Source organism: Euphorbia lathyris, chromosome 1, assembly GCF_963576675.1.
Source record: "Euphorbia lathyris chromosome 1, ddEupLath1.1, whole genome shotgun sequence".
Classification (NCBI taxonomy): Eukaryota; Viridiplantae; Streptophyta; class Magnoliopsida; order Malpighiales; family Euphorbiaceae; genus Euphorbia; species Euphorbia lathyris.
In genome coordinates this window covers 100,140,869-100,165,298 of record NC_088910.1, presented here as the reverse complement: position 1 = coordinate 100,165,298, position 24,430 = coordinate 100,140,869, and the positions used below count along the sequence as shown (strand labels likewise).

The 24,430-nt window shown below is 35.8% G+C and overlaps 1 protein-coding gene across 1 annotated transcript; it reads right to left on the bottom strand.

The window, feature by feature from the left end:
- Positions 1 to 9,166: 9,166 nt before the first annotated feature.
- Positions 9,167 to 14,199, bottom strand: LOC136208825 (iron-sulfur protein required for NADH dehydrogenase, mitochondrial). Its single transcript, XM_066000079.1, has 9 exons — positions 13,909 to 14,199; positions 12,860 to 12,919; positions 12,638 to 12,764; positions 12,195 to 12,317; positions 11,693 to 11,790; positions 11,020 to 11,146; positions 10,457 to 10,542; positions 9,860 to 9,985; positions 9,167 to 9,651 (listed from the first exon to the last, which is right to left on the bottom strand). The coding sequence occupies exons 2-9, from the start codon at positions 12,884 to 12,886 to the stop codon at positions 9,481 to 9,483; spliced, it is 885 nt and encodes a 294-aa protein (XP_065856151.1). The 5' UTR covers positions 12,887 to 12,919; positions 13,909 to 14,199; the 3' UTR covers positions 9,167 to 9,480.
- Positions 14,200 to 24,430: the final 10,231 nt, after the last annotated feature.

Sequence of the window (24,430 nt, the reverse complement as noted above, 5' to 3'; positions counted from 1 at the left end):
TCCAACTTCAAATGACTTCACACTCATTGGATATACTGATGCTGACTATGGACGAGATAAGCTAGAACGTAAGAGCACTTCGGGAGGATGTCATTTCCTTGGAAGCTGTCTAGTATCTTGGTTCAGCAAGAAGTAATCATCTGTAGCCCTGTCTACAACTGAAGCTGAGTACGTGGCTGCTGGAAGTTGTGTTGCTCAAGTTCTATGGATAAAGCAACAGCTTGAGGATTATGGAGTGAAGACTGAAACAATAGAGATCAAATGTGACAACAAAAGTTCCATTGATCTGTCCAAAAATCCAATCCAACATAGCAGGATGAAGCATGTCAGCATAAGGCATCACTTCATCAGAGATCACGTACTAAAAGATGAGATCAAGCTGACCTATGTGCCAACAAATGAACAACTTACAGATATCTTCACCAAGCCCTTGGCACGTGAACAATTCAACATACTAAGGGAAGATATCGGTATGTCTAATCCCCTTCAATAATTCTCTAGTAAATGTTGTATGATTGCCATGCTGAGTGAAAATTTGAACGCTGTACAAATGCCATGCTGAGTAAATTAAATAACTACTACTTACTGAGCTTGAAATAAAGAAAAATGACCCCATACTGAGTTGACATACATGTTGTGTGATTATCCTGAGTAGGTACAAATACTGAGCAACTATCATATATTAAGATAGGAAATTCACCTTGATAGAACTAAGTTCTCAGTATCACAAACGGTTCATTTTCTAGGAAAACTACGCTAAAACCCACTTGCACCATTAAATGCCAACACGTGTAATAAAAAGCACCTGGGAGAGGCAAACAATTATGAGACAACCCATGCATCGAAAATGTCATAAATGACAGAATCTCTGTCGGTTGAACGCCCCAAGGAAAAACGGTTAGTTCAATAAATAGAACCGTTTTAGATATATATAAAATGGAAGAATTACTCCTCAAATCTCCTCACGTGTAAATCCTTTGGAATTCAGAAATCCTTTGGTATTCAGAATCTCTCTCTCTCTCAAAACTTCCTCAAAAATCTCTGAAAATGTCCAACACTCAGAATATCTCCGGTGAAAATTCCGGCAAATTGATCACCGATGAAAGCCCCAAATCTATTCCTCAATCTAACCTAACTCCGAGCAAACGCCGTCAAGCTGGCCCAGCAAGCTCCTCAAAACAAAAGAAACCCAAGGCTAGAACCATGGTAAAGGTTCACACGAAAGTCAAAAACCTGGAAGTCCTAAAATGTCGTTGGTTCTCTCCCAGCTTCGTTACCGCCGAAAAGCCATTCTGTGAATGGATTGAGAAGAACGAGTGGACAGGTCTCTTCTCTCTCCCCGGAACCACCTATCCTCGGTTGGTTAGGGAATTCTACTCCGGTCTCCATGTTGATAAGGACGATGCTGACTATCTGGAGACGCACGTTAAGGGTCATAAGATTGTAATCACTCCATCCTACTTGGCAACCTTACTCAACTTGCCTAACAAAGGTACCGAGTTTAGAACAACAAAAGAAAAGGTATCAACGGAAAAGCTTGACCAGATGAATGGATTTTGCAAACCCAAAAATCACAAAGGAGAAATACCCAGCACTAGTATGGGGCAAAACCAGAAGATGGCGCACTACATCTTGACAAACTTCATCTTCCCTAAACTCAACTCAGTTTCGTCTGCCTCCAATTTCGAGCAGTGCTTTATATGGCACATGCTAACCTATTTCCCACTCAATATGCCTGTGTTTTTTTATTGGTGCACTCCAACGTGGAGGTAAGAAACTTCGACTAGGTACTCTAATCTCCAAAATACTCGAAGATCACAAGATCGAGACAATCTCTGAGACTAAGGGTTTGGGATCAGAAATAACAGCGGCTCTGTTATTTGGGTTGTTATTCAACCAACCTTTAAAGGGAGTTGAAGATGCTGAGGAAGATGAGGAAGAAAACGATGTTGAACAAGAAATCGAAACTGAGCTAGCAGTAGATGATGCTGAGCCAGAAGTTGAACCAAAGGAAGTTCCAGCCGAGTCCCCTAAGGCAAAGAAGAAGAGAAAGACACTTGCCACTTGTGCAAAGGATATTGAAACTGTGCCCAGAAAGAAGAGGGCTATGACCAGAGGAAAGAATGTTGATGCTGAGCTACCTCAGGTTACACCTAAGTCAGCAGAGAAAAGGAAAGAGCAAGCTGAGCCCGAAGAAGAAAATGAAGAATCCCCAGAACAACCTCTAAAGAAGAAAAGTAGAAATTCTGGGTTGAAAGTTGTTGAAGCTGATCCTATTGATTGGGTTGTGACACCCAAATCTCACTGCACTCAGAACATTGGGATTGATCTTGAGAAAACCCCAGTTGAGCAAGCTGATAAAGGGGAAGAACAAAGACAGGTTGATACTCAGCCTAATACTGAAGAAAAAGATCATGCTGAGCCGGATAATGTTGAACAACATCAGGAGGCACATGTTGAACAAGAAGAAGATAATCAAAGAGAGGATCTGAATGTTGAAGCTGAGGTTGAGGATATAAATGTTCAAACTGACCCGTCACCTCCAAAAACTAAGTCCCTAAAAAGACTGAAAAAGAAAGCTGTTAAAACTCCTCTCATTGATCTCTTGGCAGATTCTCCATCTTTGGAGCAAACTATGGATCCATCCAATATCCAGTTCGAGTATTTTTCCCACCATGTTGAGTCTCCTCCTAAGGAACCAGAGCAAAATCAAGCCTCTGTTACTCACATTGAGGAACATGCCAAGACGCCACAGAATCCAAATCTTGACGAGCAAGAGCTCGAAGATCCAGCCACTCAACACCGGGAGAAAGCTATGGATCCACCTGTTCAACCTCAACATCCTGGTATCGCACCTCATCAAGAACCAATTACTCAAGCTAGTAAGCACCCAACTCCACCACCATCCAGCTCCACCTCCATTCCTGCGTCTGAGCCAACTTCCACTGAGCAACATACATATCTTAGTGCAACTCAGTCTGGCCGTCGAATCATAGAAATGGCTCAATCTATTCTCCAGGAGTTCACCACTCCTGATGCTGCTAGGTCTGCTCATCCTGAGTCAACAAATATCTCTGCCATCACTCAACTTCTTACTGAAATTAAGGGACTCAAGGATCTTATCAGTGTTATGATCACCGTCCAATCGCAGCAACCTAAGCAAGATCACATTGCCAAACTGACTGAGCTATTTCTTCTGATGATAAATCACATGAACTCCCTTGAAGGTAAAATCAACAATCTCTCTGCACCTACTCCAGGATATGCAACTTCGGCTGAGTTAGATCACCACTTTGCCAAACTGAGAACAGAACTGCCCAACCTTGGGACAACGGTTGCTCCTGAGTATGCCACATCTGCTGAGTTGCAGGGATGCTTTGCCAAGCTGACTGCTGATCTCACTTGTACACGTGAGCTCGTTTCCTCCACTTCTCAATGTACAATTGATCAACTGAGTGAAGCCGTGAGTCTTCTCAGTGTCAACAAAGCTCAGATGGATGTTGACCCCATCAATGATAATCTGTCAAAGGGTATTCTGCAGGCCATTCACTACGACAATGCTCAACGCATCTTCTATGACTATGCTCTACTGAAGATGTATCATCAATCCTTTGCTCAGATTACCAGCTCCCTTACTTGGCTTAGTAAGTCCCATGAGTGTATCATCAATCTGATCACTGGGTCCATCCCAGTTCCTCAAAACGTTCGAGATGATTGTGTTCCTGTGATAGATGGCTTGAGTGAGAGCACAAAAAGATTACAGCGCTATTCGAATGTTCTATCCTCTGCTGCGAGAAATGACACCTTTGTCTATAAACCCGATGCTGGCAAAACGGGGGAGAGAACTCATCATGGAACTCAACAAGGGACAGGAACATCAGGGAGCAAAGAGAAAGGCAATGGTGAGAAAGGAAAAGGCAAGGCTTAAGAAGAGAGACTAAGAAGAGAAACTAGTGAAACTTTTTTTTGATTCTATTTTGTGTGGGCACAAGTATTTTGCATTCGTATGTTTTATTCTGAGTTCCAATGAACTGTGTTTTTTCATTCTGCTCAAATGCCATGCTTGTCAATGCACATTAACATAAGCAAATTGAACAAACAAATACTCAGTATACATAATAACGAGTAAATCAAACTGAGTAATCAAGCATTTCTGAAAGCTGACCTAGACTCAAAATAAATTAGAACTGAATCTAGTCAGTACACACATCCTTAGTTTGTCTCAAATAAATCTTGGAAGGTTTAAGAGGTAAATTAACAGATGCAACCCTTACGGGGGAGAAATCTCAGAAATATGAAAAATAAATCAATCATGGGGAATCTCAAAACTGAGTTCCATAATTATGCATTTTGCCAACATCAAAATGGGGGAGTTTGTTGAAACACCTTTCCACAAGATTTTGATTTGACAAAATCATCCATGATTAAGAGACAATTAAATTTAAGTGCTTTATTTTAATTGTACTAATCCGTTTGTTCAATGTTGAGTATAAATATAAATAAAGATAAATATAAAAAGTAAGACAGGAAGAGGTCAGCATAGAAGCCTAAAGTATCAAGCTGAGTGGAATCAAACTTAGCATCAAAAGACAAAGACATAAACGCCCACAACAACTGTCTCACGAAGTGAAGCTGACTAAAAATATACTCAGCTTGGAAATTGCCAATGACAATGATTTACGCAGTAGAAGCTGAGTGATTCTTCAGGACAGCATGAAAAAGTCGTTTGCTAAAAGACAATGATTACCGCCCCTCTGTACCAATAATTGAATCATTGGAAATACGCAGAAGACACATTCCGAGATGTATGGGTCAATGGATTATTGGTAAAAGACAACTGACACAAAAAGACAAGCCAGACGCAAGAAGACAAGCCTAACGTCTGAAGGAATGCAGAGGAAGGGAATGGCCGGAATAGTCTGAAGATGACCAGAATCTGTCCCCTAAAAGAGCCGTTTTAACATCAACGGCTAAATCATTTCAAAATGATCCATCACAGATTTTCCCTATATAAGGACAATCAAACTTCTTGGATCATGGCCGAATCACAAAAAGAGTAATACAAGAGAGAAAAGATACAAAAGCACTTAGATACAAAAAGAGATCTTACACCCATCTTCTATTCCTTGTGTAAATGCTAGAGTGATTACTTGTAATCTTCTAAAGTGTTCTTTATTTGAAAAGGAACAAGTGTTTATCAATTGTAACATTGAGAGTGTTGTGCTGAGTGTTTGATTGTAAACATTCAGTGGTAGAGAAATCTAGGTGCTGGGTTGTAGCACTTAGTAGGAGTTGAGTAGACGAATAGAGGAAGGTACTCTTGCATATTCAACTGCCTTGTAATTGGTTTGTGCTCTACCTTTAAAGAGCTCAGTATTGGATTCTAAAAGCCCGGAAGGACTCTGGGGACTGGACGTAGGCGGAGATGCCGAACCAGGATAAGTGATACTGAGTAATCTCTAAACTCTCTCTCAATATATATATATGTGCATGTGTTGTGTTTGAAGTTTACTCAGCATATAAAATTGTTTAAAGTTGACTCTGAGTAATTTCAAGTGCTGAGTTAGAAGCTGACCTCCAAGAGTGTCAATATCTAACTTACAAATAAAACGGCCTTAGTCAATATTCGGCCAAAGCTGTCTTATAGCATATCTGGCCAAGCTGACCAAAAGCTGAGTTGACAAACTCGCAAAATAACTAAGTCAGCATATCAATTAAACGAAAAAGTTATATTAGTTCCTAACCCCCCCTTGGAACTAATCACACGGGACCAACAATCACGTCAATGGTTGATGATAAGGAAGGTAGGGTGGGCAATGATCCCGCACATATGGAGATGAAATTTCATATATTCATTTCTTCCGATTCGGAAAATGACTATAAATGTTAGCTCACTAGTAGGATCGCACGGAAGACAAACCTCTAAATGTGTGACAAGAAATGGATTATCAAATAGAAAGTATGAGAGTGTCACATCGACAATAAAAGCAACCTCTAGGTCAATCAGCTAAGTCTTCTAAAACTCACCACGATATTCAATGCTTAATCAATTCTGACAGTCTAGGGGTAAGAGGCCAAGACGTCACAAACTTGGTGAAGTGAGGGGAAGCCTATGAGCACAGATTTTTTTCAACCTCGATGATGTATAAATTTTTTACCTAGAGATACAACTTATTCAGCAAAAAATATCGTCTCCAAGCGATAAGTCAAAGTTTCGAGAAATAAAGAACCTTTTAAAGACTAAGGTCGATCGACTTTCATCAGTGTCGATCGCCCATTATCAATGTTGATTGACCTTTAACCAAAATGTCCCAAACGTTTGACCATTCAATGCACAAAAAGTGCAACATCATTACCTTAAAAGGTCGATCGGCCCTTAGTCCTAGAAAATTAGAGATTTTCCATGCCTCAAATGTAGTAATGTTAAATCTCCCCCAATCTGTATGGTGGGTCTGTATCAAGGAGACTTCTTTGGGAAATCACATTTGTAGAGTTTTAGAGAGAGAAATGAAATCTTTAGGGGCTAGATCTAAGCTTTTTTCTTGAGAAAAAGAAAGGAAAAAGCTTGGGTTTTAAGAATTAATCCCACCAATCCAACATTTGAGTTCACCAACACACTCACAGGGTTTGATTTGCTAAGATGTGATCTTCAAATCAGTGAAGATGTGTTGAAATCACTAAAATCATTGTTTCATTCTTGTTCAAGTTCAAGAAGCTTTGCTTGAAGGCTTGGAGGACAAGAATCGCCGAAAATCAAGTTCATTTAAGCTTGAAAATCACGCTATAAAGGTGCCTCATACTGGGATTGTTCATATGTTGTATATCAGATTTAGGTATTTATCTTTATTGTAAATATGTAATTGTTTTTACTTATTTCCTATTTCCATTGTATAAATGCATTCACCTTAATTGATCAACCACAGTACCATTCAAAGTAAATCAAGTATAAAAGTTTAATTTAATTTAACATTAGAAATGAGTAAGTGAATGTCCTGAACCTATCTCTTAAAGGTCTAGAGCGCTCTATCTACTATACCGATTTTTTTGGTCTAGTAGATCGAGGGGCGAATCTGTACAATTCAGTTGTTCCATGTCATATTTTACCAAGCATCATTAATCGTGTGTCCCGCTCATGATACGATGCACTTCTTTTTCGAGTGACTCGATCAAGACTCGTTCCCGAAAGTATCATGTGCTCACATCTTTCCCAAATCGATAAGCTATGGAAATCAAGGCCACATCCTCAAGAGTGAGCCTGATTGCCACCTCCTCCACATGACATACGTTGTCATTATTAGAAGGTTGCTCTTGGTTGTCGAAATGGTTGTTAGGAGTGAAACCCGAGACGCTAGTGGACCACACATTTCTTGCGATCTTCTTATACAACTGGCCAAGCGTCACCTTGGCCTCTTTAAACGTAGAATTACCAAAGAACTCCCTGGTATAACAACCTATACTAGGAAAATGGGTGTGACAGTAGCTACTAACGACTGCGAGTTCCTCGGAATCCCTATTAAAACCACTTGTGTCCTCATATCCTCTATCAGGACTACATGTGCTTCTAGACCATGGAATACCCAAATTTAAAGTTGATCTAGACATTTTTGAAGCAATTGTAATTCAAAAACCTTCACATACACACCCTCGGGTACAAGAAAGAGAAGTACGAACAGAACTAGTAAAGAAAGCAAAGAGAAGAAGACTAACCTTACTTCAAAAACTGCCGACAATGAAAGAGTAAGTTCTCTAAAAAATGATCCACCCAGGTCTTATAAGAAGATGAAAGGGTTTCACACTAAATATTTGTCTGATATGATCATTCACCGTTAGCAAGTTAAAAAGCAATGGCTATTAACTCCCTCCTATACCAGCAGATATCAAGCACGCCTACTATCAGACTACAAACATTAGATTTGTCTCAAATGTAATGATTCGGAATACACCATTGAGGAGAACATATGTTACGGATCTAACAAATTAAAAAGGCCTAAGTCCAAATGGGACTTAGACTCTCAAAAGGGTTTATTCCTTTATAGACCCGAGAGCCTCACATCGACTTATAGTCACCACCTTACCCAACAGCAATAAAGTAACCTCACCCTGTGGGACCCCTGTAGACAAAGGTACTTCTCTCTCTTTAGGACAGATTACATTCATTCTACAGTACTTTCCTTACAATCATACTAACTTTGACATCAGGGTGTACTCAGGAGGTTCATCCCACTGCATGTCAACCTCTAAAGAACCAATCGATTGAACTCTTAAACCAGATGCAACAACTTTTATCTTTTATTGTTCTTGTTGTTACACGTTTATTTTTTTAGGATCAATGAATTCTTTTATTGTTGTTTTGCATTATTATATTTACAGACTTAAACTTAATTTTTCTATGTATTATTAAATGTATATTTTTTAATTTCTTAAATATATTTAAAATTTAATATCTTACAAAATAATAGAATATCATACTCGTGTATCTAATAGTAACTTTAGTAAAACATTAACAATCCTCTAATTGTAAATGTAGATTCTGAGCAAAACATTAGACCTCTGTCCTCTAATATTCGGGACGAGCAAAACCGAATCAAAAACCGAATCAAAATATAATTTGATTTGGTTCGATTCTAATTTCCTAGTAATTTTTACTTTCGGTTTGGTTTGTGTAGAAACCGAAAAAACCAAAAACCGAATTACTCCTTATTTAGCAGTTTTTAGTAATGGACCAAGCCTAAAAATCTAAAATTAAAAAAGTTTAGATTAATGACACCAGGTAAGCCCGCCCCCTAATACAAATAAACAATATATAAACCCACCCAGCACAAATAAACACTACACTAATTTAACTTGTAGACTACTGCTGAAAAATAAAAACTTAACATAACTTGAACTAAAATTAGTATTATAATTTATAATTCAACAAAAAAAAAATGATAACTCAAAAATTTAAAAACTAAAAAAGTTCCAGGAAATGAGATAATTAAGGAAATTCGGTTCCAACTATAGACAATCAATTCGCACTCAAACAATACTTCCAGGTGAATAACACAAAATTGCTCATCTTTTTTATAAGATGATTAGTGAAATTGCAAATGCATATTCCCTAATTTTAAATTTGACCTATTATTTGCATAAAAATCACAATAAGTTTCTTATATTGTATTGTAGCTGACAATAAATACACCCAGATTTTATTTTTTTGGTCATTGTCAGACTGATAGTTCCCAGTCAGAAAGAAATGTGCCAAGAAAATAGCAAATATGTTGCCACCTCGAAGGGTACATATAAGTAATTAATTACAATAAATGGTCAATAACTTTGAACTAGATTGCAATTAATTTTTTCCTTGTACAGTGAGATGGATATGAACTAGATCAACATTCATAGGCATCATTTTGGTCCCTAAAACAAGACCAAGTATATATTGATTATGCAACCACCACACCACACCATGGTTAAGACTATGGTTTACCCGGCAGAACATCAGAGATTAATTTCTGGTTGCAGAGTCTGTTCTGTTGCCAATTCCTTGAGTTTCTTCACCACATTTTCTGCCGCATCGCCATATGCTTTTGAGACTACAGAATCAGGTGATGATATTGTGATGGGGACACCTTCATCACAGCTCTTCCTTATTTCCACTTCTAATGGTATCTGTAATCAGAAGCACATTAATGTATGATGGTGATTAACATCAATTGCATTGCTTTCAATAATAGTTAAGGCATCAGCTTGAATTTGGAACGGATAAAACACAAGACTCCATATTTTCTGACAAGAACTTTGGTAGAAAAAATTGCAAATTGTACTAACCTGAGAATAAATCAAACTCACATGAAGTTGCTAGGAAGATATAGCTTACCTCGCCAATAAAATTATAGCCCATTGAAGCTGCTGTCTTTCGGGTTCCTCCTTCCCCGAAAATGAATGAAGGTTCACCACAATGCGGACATTTGAAACAGCTCATGTTCTCTATAAACCCCAAAATCTGCAAAGGCAATAAAACAATTCATCAACAAAATCGTAATAGAAACAAGCTTTCGTTTTATCAATAAAAAGAACACAAAAAAAAAAGTTAAAATAAATAATTTCACATTTCTCTACCTAGAATGAGGAACGAAATTCTTGCACTCAATAGAAATGAAAGTCAAAAATATGACGAGATACTCGATGCAACTATACATGTTAACATATCTAAACATGTATATCAATCAATTAGCCTAGTGCTCCAAAGATCTGACTAATTATCTATATAATAACTGAACCAGCAAAGCTAATAAATCATATTCATAGTCCACAGCAGCTATAAATAGATAGCATAAACAAGTGTTATATTAAAAGTCAAAATTCTACAAGCAAGGGAGCATAATATCCCTGATCTAAGTCAAATTACAGAGTAGTCTCAGAAATTACTTTAAAAATGTACAAATTTCAGATTTTAGAAATGAAATTGCCATACAGGAACTTGGACTTTAGAGAACATCTTAACTCCTCTCCGAGCATCTATTAATGCAACATCTTGTGGAGTTGAGACAATAACAGCACCTGCAAGCAAATCAAAGATGATTAGTTTATAACTACAAAAGAAAGCTTCGGAAATAAAACAAGAAAGAAGTTTTTCTTTTTCTTCTTCCGTTTTTGGTGCATATGCCCTAAGGATGTAGCATTTCATATGGGTTGTGATCATTATAATATTAACATTTAATAGGAGTTTCAGTGATGATGATTGATGACCCATTCAAATCCCCAGAAGAAGGCCTACAGGCTAGTCTTCCAAAATCATTTTAGATGCTGCCAAACATAATGGAACTTTATTTCCTGTTTCCACTGGAACTGGAACAAGAAGGTTGCTATATCCAAAAAATAATCAACCTAGATGTCAAAAACAGAAAATGAGTTCAGGATACAAATAGAGTATCAACTGACAGAAGCTTATCAATTTAGATTAAAGGAGTCCCCAGTATAGCATGTCCCCTAATAATTAAATTGGCAAAATGGTTTCTTATGGGACAATTGCCAGACCTGATAATTGCAGATTTTGACTCATAGTTAACTGAGCATCACCAGTGCCAGGGGGCATATCAACCACTAGTATGTCAAGGTTCCCCCAATCAACTCCCCTCAACATTTTGTTAAGCGCACTCATCACCTTCAAAACAAAAAGGTCAAATAAACTTCTGAAGTAAAGCAAATAGTTGTAGAAGATGAAAGCCCACTGTCTAGTTACTAATACCTCAAGAATAAAAAGCATTAGAGATCACAAGTACAAAATTCTTAAATACAGCAGAGTAAATGTTAAAGCTGAAAACATACCGCCACCTAATTACCTTAGCAATCAATTAATATATCACTTCTTCACCATAAAAGGGCGGCCCGGTGCATTACGCGTCCCCGCTAAGCGAGGGTCCGGGGAGGTGTCCCACCACAAGGGTGTACTGGGGGCAAGCCTTCCCTTGCCAATTTTTTTGGCGAGAGGCCGCTCCTAAGACTCGAACCCGTGACCTTCGGTCACACGACAACAACGTTTTACCGTTGCGCCAAGGCTCGCCCTCTATCACTTCTTCACCATATGAAAAGAAAATTTTATATAAGATTTTACATCCAGGTACAGTAACATTAACTAAATCACCTGCTTATGTAGAAATATATCCTTATACAGATGCTTATGCAAAAGTTTTGTAATAGAGTTTCGTACCATGGGACCTCTCCAAACAATAGGGGAATCCTTCTCCACAAGAAATCCAATAGACATGCACCTAACACCATAATTCTCTATTGGTATCATCTTTGCATCTACAAGAGAAAAAGAGAAACTATTATTTCTGTCTCATCTGTTAGTGAAGAAGGTACAATCATGACTTGTAGTCCTTGCATATGGAATGTTAATTTCACAAATGAGGGTGACAGAGACAGTATTCTTGCAAAGAAATTCACTAATACTCAAGTTGGATCTAGTTTTGCATGCCATTATGTAGGTGGAGACATTATGGAAGGCCCGTATACCAGAATAAATGCAAGTAAATGTCGATAAGTAAAATACTCAAGTTTGAACTTTCTCTGGGATAATCTAACTGCAACCAGCCAAATTACCACTATCTTACAACTACATCTGTGACGCTGAAGTCATGAATATTTTCCAGAAACTCCCTTATTTCACAAAATACCTTCCAAAGCATCTAGAAGAATCACATAATTACCTTTGTTGACATCTGGCTTTCTGTCAATCTTCATCATTGTTGGAACGGAAGGTCCATAAACATCAGCATCGAGCAAGCCCACCTTCAGTTGGCACTTCTTAGCAAGTGCAACTGCCAAATTAACTGAAAATTTAACCAATGCATCTATATGAGACAAATCAATTGCATCGAACAAATGAAATAACATTGGCAGATGGTTCAAGGTGTTTCACACAAAGACATGTGACCTATCAGTATATTCATTTAGTATGACAATAGTACAAGTTAAGTTTCAACTCCTTTTTAAACCAACTCTCAATCAAAATATAATAGAAGCCCAAGACCAGGCTTCTTAAACAAACTCAAGAAACACGTTTCATCGTGAAAAGAGACAATGACTGAAACTACTGTCTCAAATAAATAAATAAAAGTATCCAAAGGTGAACAGAAGATTTAATGAATACCGGCTGTGGTGGACTTCCCAACGCCGCCTTTCCCCGAAGCAACAGCAATAACATCCTTAACCCCTTCAAGCAGCAGCTTTGACCTACTAAACGATGATGTTGCATAGCCTCTAACACCTCCAAGCCCCTGCAGTACAAATTCACCCCACCACAATAAACAACCAAAAACAATTTACCAAAATCAACTTTTGAATCCAAGACGATTTGAAATGATTGTCTTACACTTAAATGTCGCACCAAGTTCTTCATGAATTTCCTAATGAAGTCCTATAGCAAATTACACTATTCATCACAGATTAGTTAGTGTTTTATCCATGAGAAATGGGTATGACGAAGGTTTTGATTCTGCTTTGAGGAATTTTCCAACAAAGGGCTGAGCATTGATCAGTTTGGTTCACTAACTGAATTGAATGGAATACTAACAGACCAATTTTTCTTATATTTAGGAACTTAACTAAACCAAAATGACCGAATTATCAAGCAATTAACTAATAATGATAGTAACTGATAATATGATCAAACAATTCATGTCAACAATGAGTAGCTAATGCTCAATATCAACTATGAAATAAAAACTCTTTAACCTCTTGTTAGGAATACACCCTTGTGGTGGGACCCCTCCCCGGACCCTCGCTCAGCGGGGACGCGTAATGCGACCGGGCCGCCTTTTTTTTTTTTTTAACCTCTTGTTAGGAAACATTTAATTGGATGGATTTTGGAAGAATACAATTCTATTTCCCGTTAAATGAATTGGTTGGAAAAAATAAACAAAAAATTCAATGATTTTCTTCAAAAAATAAGGTGATTTGAAGGAATTGTAAATCATGAGAGAATTCTAATTGAAATCATTTCTTGTAAGAATTTGATTACAAACAATGCTTAGCAAGAATTATTTTATATTGAAATCATTTCAAAATAGGGGAACTAGTAGCAACATACAAAAACTAATATGGTAAAAGAGCCAAAAGGCTCAAATGAATAATTCTATGGCAAACGAAAATTATACAAACGAGGAAGCATTTCTGCGGGAGAAGGTTCTAGTAATCCATAGCTTCTCATCTTCACACATTTGCTCTAAATTTTGATATCAGAATCAAGCAAAACAAAGAAAAACATTTTGGAGCAACAATATTGTTCAATATTGTCAATTTATCTTCAGTTCAAGCAACACAGTAATAGAGTTGAAACTTCAAAATCTCATTAATTCACTAATTTACATAATCTTTACAGAATATTAAAATCAGGGATTTTGGATTTGGCTTCTTACTTACCTTAAACTTAATGAAAATATAAGATTGACTCAAAGCCCGGAGTAGTGGTGGAGAGAGGAAAGACAAAACTGCCTTTTACTTCAGCTACATGGCTTCAACGAAGGAGATGACTCGATGAGGGACTTCCATTGCAAATATGGAAGAATTAAAGAAAGGACGCGCGCGGCACGAAAAAATGGAAGAGGACGATCAATTGCAGCGCACAGAGGAGATGGCCAGAAACTGACAGAGATGAAAATCGGAAGACAGAGCCAGAGAGGGAAGAGCGCGGCAGCAAGAGAGAAGAAAATGAGAAAGCAGGAAAACTAACCTATATTACAATGGAGACGTCGTCGTTTTGGACAGGGATGCCAAAAAGACAAAAAGAGCCACCAAGTAGAACTGGTTTTTTTATAAACATTTTATTAATCCTTAAATTTTAAAAATAATTATATTGTTAAGGGAAAATTACAAAACTAGGTCAAATGGGAGGCCTATTTACATATTTAATCCATTTACTCAACCTACTACATATCTAGCCTGATTTTGTGTGACTTTCTCATAATACCCCTAACCTTTCCACTTCCCCCAACGCGAACAGCCGCTCCCCCCTGCTCCTTGGTTACACAAAAAGTTGGCTCCTCCATTAATGATTCCAAGACTTTTGATCTTCCTATCTTCCTTTAAATTGCACGAAATCTGCACCATTTCGCCAAATCACAATGAATTATCATTGTATAATGTTCTGTTATTTTATCGTGTGTAATCTCGTGTTTCGATTATACAATCTATAATGTATTATTTTCAATTGGTAATAATTATTTGAAGTGTGTTTTTCTGATTATTAAAACTCAAATATTTTTTATTTTTTTATATTTTATTCAATTAATAAATTTTAGGGGAATAATAATAAATATTATGTAATTTTAATAAATTATTAATACGTACTGAATTAATTATTTATTGTGTTAAAAATTATTATTTGTATATTAATTGAGTAGATTAATAAAGTTGTATGAAATCATATAAAATTTTGAAGTAAAAAATAAATATAATAATGTATTTTTTATAAGTGTGTTTTATGATTAGATGCACCCTATTAAAAAACGTATTTTGTTGCAACCATTATGTTGCTTTTATGCACGTAGTATATTAACCGAATATTATGAAACATTTAGAGCATATGCAAGAGATTCTTAGTGTGCTCTCTAAAAATAATATAAATAATTGAGTCTTATTAATTTAAAATCTGGCGTGTTGCCGCTGTCTCTTGTATCTGGTTAAGCTGGTACTGCAGGAATGAAGCAACCTTTAAGGAGGTTTCTCCTTCTATTCAACATTCGAAGATCACCCTATTTCGAATGATTCGAGAGTCTTTGACCTCTTCTAAAGGTTTTTGCTCTTCGAGGAGAGATGCCGATATCTTATCCCATCTTCTGGCTTCTCCAAGGCCGCCTCCGGCTCTCAACATTATTCCAGTTCATTGGCTTAAACCTCCCCCGGGTTGAGTTAAAGTCAATGTGGACGGCTCTGCTTTTGGTACTCCTGGCGAGGCGGGAGCGGGTGGTATCTTTCGTAATTATCGAGGCTTTCCCAAAGGTTGCTTTGCTTTTTCTACCCCTCCTTCTTTTGCTTACATGGCTGAGTTGAGAGTCGCTATATTCGCAATTGAACTTGCTTGGGAGAAAAATTGGCATCAACTCTGGGTTGAGTCAGACTCCATGTACGTAGTTAATCTGCTTCGACTTCGTTCCATGGATGTTCCTTGGAGTATTCGACAAGAATGGTTGCACTGTCTCAGTATTTGTTCTAGGATGAACATTATTTTTAGACACATCTTTAGGGAAGGAAATCGCGTTGCTGATGCTTTGGCAAAATTTGGAGTCTCTTCTTCAGTGATCAATTGGTGGCCTTCAGCTCCTACTTTTTGTCACAGGTTTATCAATGATGACATCTGTAATTCTTTTCATTTGCGTTTTTCTTGACCTTTCCTAAACTTTTCACTTTCCCCATTCTTTTTGTTTGTTCTCCTTCCTCTTCTCCTGTTCAAACACTCACCTTTTCTTTTATTAATATATTGCGGATTTGATAGTTCTTGGGCCATGGATGCTCTCCCCGCTCAAGGTCTGTCTCGTCCCAATTTCTATAAAAAAAAAGTGAATAAGACACAACATCTCCAACAATACTCCTTATATTCATTCATTATTTATTATTTTATTATTAAAATTATTAATTGTTGTTATATTTACCAATAGTGGGAGGAAAGAGACTTCCATTAATAAATTAGTAATAAAAAATAAATTAAGGAGACACTAAAAGATGGAGAGAGATCCTTTATTAATAGAGAAGATGAAAATGTTCTTAGTGATTTGAGGAGCTACTAAAAGAATGTCGGAGCTGATTTTTTATTCTCACTTATCCAATTTTAATTTAAGATTCAACTTAAAAGTATATTGAAACACACTGAACTTTTTAGATGTTGGAAAACTTACAACATGACTAAAGTAGTGACACTCATGGTAATCAAAGATTAAAAATTAGAAATTTAAAATTAAATTATACTTTAATAATAGGAAATTAATTAAAATATACAATCAATTTAAATTTTTTAATTAGTACTGAGGGTTAACTGTGCACCACTGACCTCTGACACAATAATTAGATACGTGTTCGTTTGTGCTTAAAGGGTCGCACGTGCGTGATTGTGCACTTCCATGTGAACAGATTCACTTGACCTGTAAATCCAAATACTAGTATAGTCAAATAACATTGGGAAAGTGAGTATGAATCCAATCTTCAATGATTGAACATTTTATTTCCATTTTACTATTGGTATTACGAGGTTATAAGCCTATGTATACATCACTCTTATTAAAAAGAGAATATATAGGAATCATAAATTAATTATAAAATAGTAGTACTAGTATAATCTAACCAATTCAAATGAAATCCAAAACTAGAGTCCCTCATCAAATTAGGTTGATGGCGATTTTAAAAAAAAAAAAAAAAAAAAACCATTTAAATACACATCAATGGAATTGCATATTTTTTTTAAAAAAAAATTTGCGTAATACGCTTACATTAAAGAAGAAAAAAAAATCCCCACCAAACCCAGATGTGATTCGAACCCATGACCTCCCAAGATATAGGTAAGCTCTCAACCACTAGGCTAAGAGCTTCACCACGTATGGAATTGCATATTATTCCTTCGAAAACAAATTTAACATAAGCATACTCTATTCACAAAAGACATAGGTGGTCGGTATAAAAACCAATTAATTCAATAGATGTTTGGATCATCATATGACGATAGCGACGATGATAACACAAGCATGCCTAATGAAGCAGACGGCGATAACAACAGTTTTAATGTACGATGAAGCATTTAGCGTTCTAGTTGAGCACAATAGTATTGATAAAGAAGCAGGTAGATCAGATGATAATAATGTAGACGTGGAACATATTTCACAAATAGGAACGCCATATATGTGACTTTATAGAGTTCGATTTATGCGTACAGACAACACAAGGTTTTTATGTTATAATGTCATCGTCGTCCAAGAAAGACACAAAGGAGGCGAAGATAAGTATAGGACATTAAGATGTGACAGAGGGAGGAAACGAGGAGCTCATAAAAAGTAAAAAAAAAGGTAGGTTGCAAAGCTAAGATCGGTGTTGCATTTGAAAATGGTCGTTGGATAGTTAAAATTCGAATTGACGATCACAACCACAGATTGCATACAGAATTGAGAAAAATGATGCCTAGTGAAAGAAACTTAACTATCCACTCGAAGCAACAATTGTGAGCCAACGATATAGCAGGGATATCCAAAATCATTAGAATGATGCAAGTTCAGAGTGGTGGACTAGAAAATTTTGGTTGCTTACCAAGAGATTGCATGAATTTCATTGACTGTAGCCAAAGGCGAAGGCTTAGTATGGATAATGCGGATGACATAAGCAAATGTTATATGATGTGTAAAAGAAAATTTGAGATTTTTTTTGTTTGATCAATATAAATGACGAAGGAAGATTGAAGGATGTTCTGTGGATTCATCCACACTCAAAGGCAACGTTTAAAGAACTCAATAATGTGGTGAGCCTTGACACAACTTATCTTATTAATAGATATAAAATACCATATGCGACATTTGTACGTGTGAATCATATGGGCAATCAATGATATTAGGTTATGCTCTAATATCAAATGAAAATGTTGATTCTTTCAAGTGGGCGTTTTCGACTTGGATTTGGGCAATGGGACGAGAACCTCGTGCGATCCTCAGGGATCAATGTGTGAGAGCATAAAAGGAGCTATTAAAGTTTTATTTCCTAATATAATTCACCAAATTTGCTTGTGGCATATCATGACCAAATTGCGTGGTAAGTTTAAGTACATTCCTGAGTATTAGAAAGCCACAAGTGAGTTTAAGGTGATATTAAGGTGATAGTTCTAGAGAAGACATTGAAACAAAGTGGGAAGGGTTTTTGCAAATCCATCTTCTATAATGCAATAAGCCGTTGTCGAAGTTGTACAATGAGAGGGAAAGATGGGCTCCTCTATTTCCTCAATCATATTTTCTAGTCTGGAATGGTGTCTACTTAGAGAAAAGAAGGTAGGCATGCATATTTTCATGGATATGTAAATTCAATGTGTACACTTAAGCAATTTGTCGAGCAGTATGATATTTCTATGATATGCAATATCTAGAAAGAGTTGAAGGCTAAATTTGAAAGCAAACACAAAGTCATAACATAAAAAACTGATTTTGATTTCGAGAAACAGTTATAAGAACCATTCACAAATAGTATGTTTAAGAAAGTGCACGTGGAGATATCCAAGACGTTGTACTATTTTGAAATGGTGACAAGGGAAGGACAATAACAATAATGGGATGGAGAAGATGAAATTTTTTTGGCAGACGTGTAGATTGTTAATACCATAGGGAATTAGAAATTCGAGAAGATGGGCAACATTTTAAATGCAATTGCAAGAAATTCGAGTTCTATGGATATCCTTGTGCCCATATATTCAAAGCAATGAGCTACAAAGATGTAAGAAGAATTGATGAAATATATATTAAAAATCGATAGAGAAAGGACGTACAATGGAGACACACAATGACTATGTTCTATGGAGTATCCGCACATGACAAATGAATAAAAAAAATTATATAGAAATGGAACATGAATTTAAAGATTGTGCAGAATTGTGTATGGCTTTACAGGCAAACCAAGAGCACACATGAAACAAGCAATAAGGTCTTTAAGGAAAGAGTTGTTAGAATGGAATGAGATTTAGAGGCAAATATAAGTGAATTCCTAGAAGGCCGAGAGGTCGAGGAGGGTGTGGCGACCGAGGAGGGTGTGGGATACCAAATCACAACATCTCTAGTGAAGAGGTAATTCTCATCTAAATTCGTGGCATAGTGTTTTTTTATCATTTATTATGAAGGATTGTCGTTGTGTATTTATTTATTCATTTTTTCATAGTTTAGCAAGGAATTGATCATAATGAAGCAAAACCAAGTCTATGTGCGAAATGACCTTGACCTTGTAGATGTTATAGTACAAATTGATAGTATATGAGACTTTTAAAACCTATCATTAGGTGATTTCTTTAGGTTGTTCAAACATTGTACATGGTTGTAGTATTGAAATCCAAACATACAAATGTTAGACTTCATACAAAATGTGCCAATGAAATTCAATCCATTTCATACTCTTGGATGGTGTGACAATAAACATCACTTTCTTGAAACATCGTAAAACCCATAATACTAACACAATGAAACAAAATGGTAATAACTGATTGGTTAACAAAAATGGTAAATTAAGGGAGGAAATGTGTGTTATTTGTAGCCATTAAGGGATCTTGAGCTCAAGATAGTTTTATCTCAGACATAGAGCTTAAGCTCGGATACCATCTGTTGGTCCCTTATGAGGTTAGATTAGTTTCAAAGGGGGTGGGGGAGTGAATGGAACTATTGGTTAATTTTAACATTTTATAAAAAAAAATTATTTAACGTTCAATAGCTAGCACAGAGGCAAGTTCAGTTTATTGAGTTAATCAGTCTAGTGAGCTTAATTTCGCTTCTGATGAATGTGCTCATAGCACATCTCATTTAGTAGAGCTTTTGACTATTCTCAAGATTATTAATTTAATTAGCGCACCGTGCTCAGAGTTTATGTATGACATAAATGAGTTAGAGCAACAAATATAATCAAAAGTAATAAAGACAATTAAGAAATACGTTACTCAGTAGATTTATACTGGTTCGGCCTCTCACCTATGTCCAGACCTCAGAATACCTTATTATGAGTTTTTATCCACTAAAGCACTCTTTAACAGGTAGAGCACAAACCTTTTTACAATAAACAAAGCTTCTGTAAAGTAACTTCCTTTACACTCACACTCAGCTATCTATCTAACTAGTTATTCGCTTATAACCGAATCAAATATCAGAGCTTCTGATTTATAATAGAAAATTGGTTCTGATATAGAAAATAGTTGAAGTATTGTCTCTCTATTAGATTTACACAAATATGAAAATGAATGTGTATTATAATTTTGCTCTAGTTTTTCATTTGAAGATTTTTTTTCTCTTTTTCGCGTGAAGATTCTTGTGTGAAAATGAGCTATTGGCTTGGCTTTTATAGTGGAGCACTTTGGAGAGGACCATCAACGAAAAGTCTATTCCGTCTTCTGTCTTCTGATGTGCTTCTGACCACTATGCCCTTTTATCCATAAGAGAAAGTTACCATTGTCAAAGTTAGTCTTCTGTCAATTGTTGAACAACACGCCAATAATCATCTTCTGACTTCTGGCATTGTAGACTTCTAGTCTGAATCTTGCCTTAAATGGGTGATGGAGAGAGACATTTATATGATAGGGTCTTCTGTGTAATATCGTTTTGCTTCTTTTGGAACTCTTGAGTTGACTTGTCTGTCAATGGGCTTTTGGTTCCGAATTTGGCTTCTGGGTTCTGGGCCAGACTTAAGCTTTGGGCCTTTAATGCTTTTAAGTTATCTTTGAATTTATGCTTTAATTTAAATCAACACTTAACAAACATATTAGTATAAAAACAACTTAATTCAATTCTGAAATTAAATATTTTGGGGGTCTCTTTATAATTATTTTTGTCATAATAAAGCTAATGGAAATTGTGTTTCAACAGCAATTTCTTCTTCGGGATCTAAAGTTCGGGCAGGCTTCTAAGAAGACTTGAGTGTGGAAGTTTCGTTCCATCTTATGGCAAATTGGTAACCCCAAACGTAAGGATAGTTCGGGTCAACACCATTCGGTTCTACTTAGAACCATTTCGGTTTGAAGTCTTTCACACTCTGTACTTTATTTTTTAGGAAAGACTTTGGGCGAGAAGATCCTGTCTAGTAAACCATACCTTCATCTCCTTTCTTGGTAGGACGCCAATAATGCTGAAATGAGGGTTCAATCAGATTTACAACCAAATCATCACAAAGTTGGTTAAAACTAAGAAGTTCGAGCCAGGCGTTGAGAGATATTTTGCAGGGGCATAGAGAAAACCCATCCAGAACGTCCACCACGCCTTCGGATAGTAAAAATCTCATCTCCCACTCTAAGTACTGGGTAAAAATTCTTAGTTTCATTTCAGGGGGGAAGATTGGCCCTTTCGTCCTCTTAAGGAAGAGAGATCGTCATTTTGGGGAGCAAAGCATGTTGTTCTTCAATAAATCGAAGACGCTCAATAGTCAAAACAGAGGGTAGAGAGGGAATTCTAGGATTCACCTTTCGAGGCTTGGCTTCTTTTTCAATTTTTTGTTTTTCCTAGTGGAGGAGGGAGAAAAGGAATTAACTGTGGTAGATTTACGAATTTTCTTCAAACCTTCCTTTGGAGCTTTAGGAGCCATTTAAAACAAAAAGGGAAAAGAACAAAAACTAAGAGAATAAGGAAAACAACTTACATGTTTAGCAATGACATTTCAAAGTAGGAAGCGGAGGAAAGTGTGAAAAGTCTGTCAACTGGAACTTATAGCAACGGAAGGACATTGGACAATGTCTTTTGCGTGTGGCATTAATGTAACGTCATTAATGTCAGATGTATTTAATGTGTCATTTAAACGATGTCCTTATTGGGAGAAGGAAGCCCTAAAGAACTTTTTAGCGATTTTTTTTTTGGATGGGGAGGGGACATCGGATATAGTATTAATCAAATGGGCCTAGCGCTCAAAGTAAATATCTGTAGCCCGAAGCTAACAGTTCGACCTAATTCAATAAGCCCATAACTGACGAAGATGCAAATACTCAATTGCGAATAGTCTTCTTTAGGAACTATCTAAGTGAACACGTGGTCCAATAGTAGTCCGGATCCCAAAGGCACGCTCCTAGCTCCCACCAAATGCAGAGCTTTATGAAGCTTAGAGTCAAAATCCAATAGAAAACTATCACGTGTAAGGTACACAATCTTTATGTAAGTCATTAACTACCTCTAAATAGTCTTGGAGTAAGGGCATCAGGTACACATTATTCTCATTACAAACTGTCTCCTAATCATTGCTTTTAAGTTAATTTCACACTCATCAGTACCATTCTGACTTGGTGTCGGAGGAGGTTTACCAAACTTCAACTCTTTTCTAACTGTTTATTATCATCTCAGGTTATTGGAGACAACTGAAAGACACAATTCAGATCAATTATAAAAGAAGTCAACATAAAAAAACTAAACCGGTCTCGACATAATAAATAATTAATGTAGAAAGAACATAGCACTTTCCATCACAAAATCAAACAAATTCCATCGGTTTTGGATGGGGTTAAGGTGCAAAAATACCCCTAACGTTTTAGGTCAGGAGCAATTTTACCCCTAACGTCTAAATGGTGCAATTTTGCCCCTAACGTTTGTAGCCAAGAGCAATTTTACCCCTAACGTTGATAAATTTAGTCAATTTCAGACACTATTATAAAATACAGATATTTTTGTTCATTATTTTGCACCAATTGCATATCAATTCATTCTAAAAAAAAGATTTCATATTTTTTGTAATTTAATAATAGAATTGAAGATTAATATTTATAAATTTGGTGAATTTTTTGATTTTTTTTGTCTAATTCGTACAAAAGACAGTATATTTTTTTTCACATCCCAACATATGTTTATGATTTGTTACTGATAAAATGACGCACATGTGAAGTGTATATGATAAGATTCATGACCGAGAAAACAGTTTGATGAATTATTTCTGAAATTGATCCAATTTATCAACGTTAGGTGTAAAATTGCTCTTGGCTACAAACGTTAGGGGTAAAATTGCACCATTTTGGACGTTAGAGGTAAAATTGCTCATGACCCAAAACGTTAAGGGTATTTTTGCACTTTAACCCGTTTTGGATGTCTCCATCACCTAATAGTTATCTGATATTTATCATCTATCCATTATTTAAAATAGTTATATCTTTGTTTATTTATTTATTTTGGATAAAGTGTAAAAATACGTTTAGCGTTGATAGTTATAAGCAATTTTATATCAAATGTGACATATAATATTGATCAATTAAATCAATTTTAGAAATTATTATAAAAGACATATATTTTATTCTTTATTATGCAACAGTATACCAACTGGTTAGAAAAAAATTATTAAATTCACATTTTATGTAATTTAATAAAAGAATTTGAAATCAATATTTTTAAATTTGACGAAGTATTTATATTTTTTTCCAAGTCGTACAACATACAATATAATTTTTTAACTTGTTGTGTTAAAAAAAATCACATCTATTTATATTTGTGATATGTTACTAATTAGTAATAAAAAAAATATAAATGTGGAGTGTAGATGACTTAATTCATAATTGAAGACAGTTTAATAAATTATTTCTCAAATTGACCAAACTTATCAATATTAAAGGTAAATTTGCTCTTTGTTACATTGTTAGAGGTAAAATTGCACTATTTTAAATGTTAGAAATAAAATTGTTCCTAAAATATCATTCAAAATAATTGAAAAAGTTTATAAAAGAATACAACTCTATCCATTATTAATTATTTGTATTATAAAAATTATTTACAAATAGTCATATTCACTTTATCAGTTGTTTACTCACTGTGAGATTGAAGTTCATCAAAATTTTAAAAGGCTTAATATATCATTTGCCCTCTGAACTTTTCTAAAATGGTTGATTGACCATCTGAACTTTCAAAGTGTTTCGATAGCTTCCTGAACTTGCATAAAATGTTCAGTTAGCCCCCTGAACTTGCATAAAGCGTAATCAATTGATCACTCGGTTGCAAAAAAAATAAGATAAATATGGAAGATATATTCCATGTGTCTTAGAATGTTATTACATAATTCAAGAATAGAGTAAAAATGAAATTATTATTTGCTCAACTATAAACCTTGTATTCTCTAATATTACAACCGCAATACCCCGATCTTGATTTTTTTACTTTTTTAAAGACGCGTGCAATACATTTTCCGTATTTAACTTACTTTTTTTTTTACAACCGAATGATCAATTAATTATGTTTTACGCAAGTTCAGGGGGCTAACTGAACATTTTATG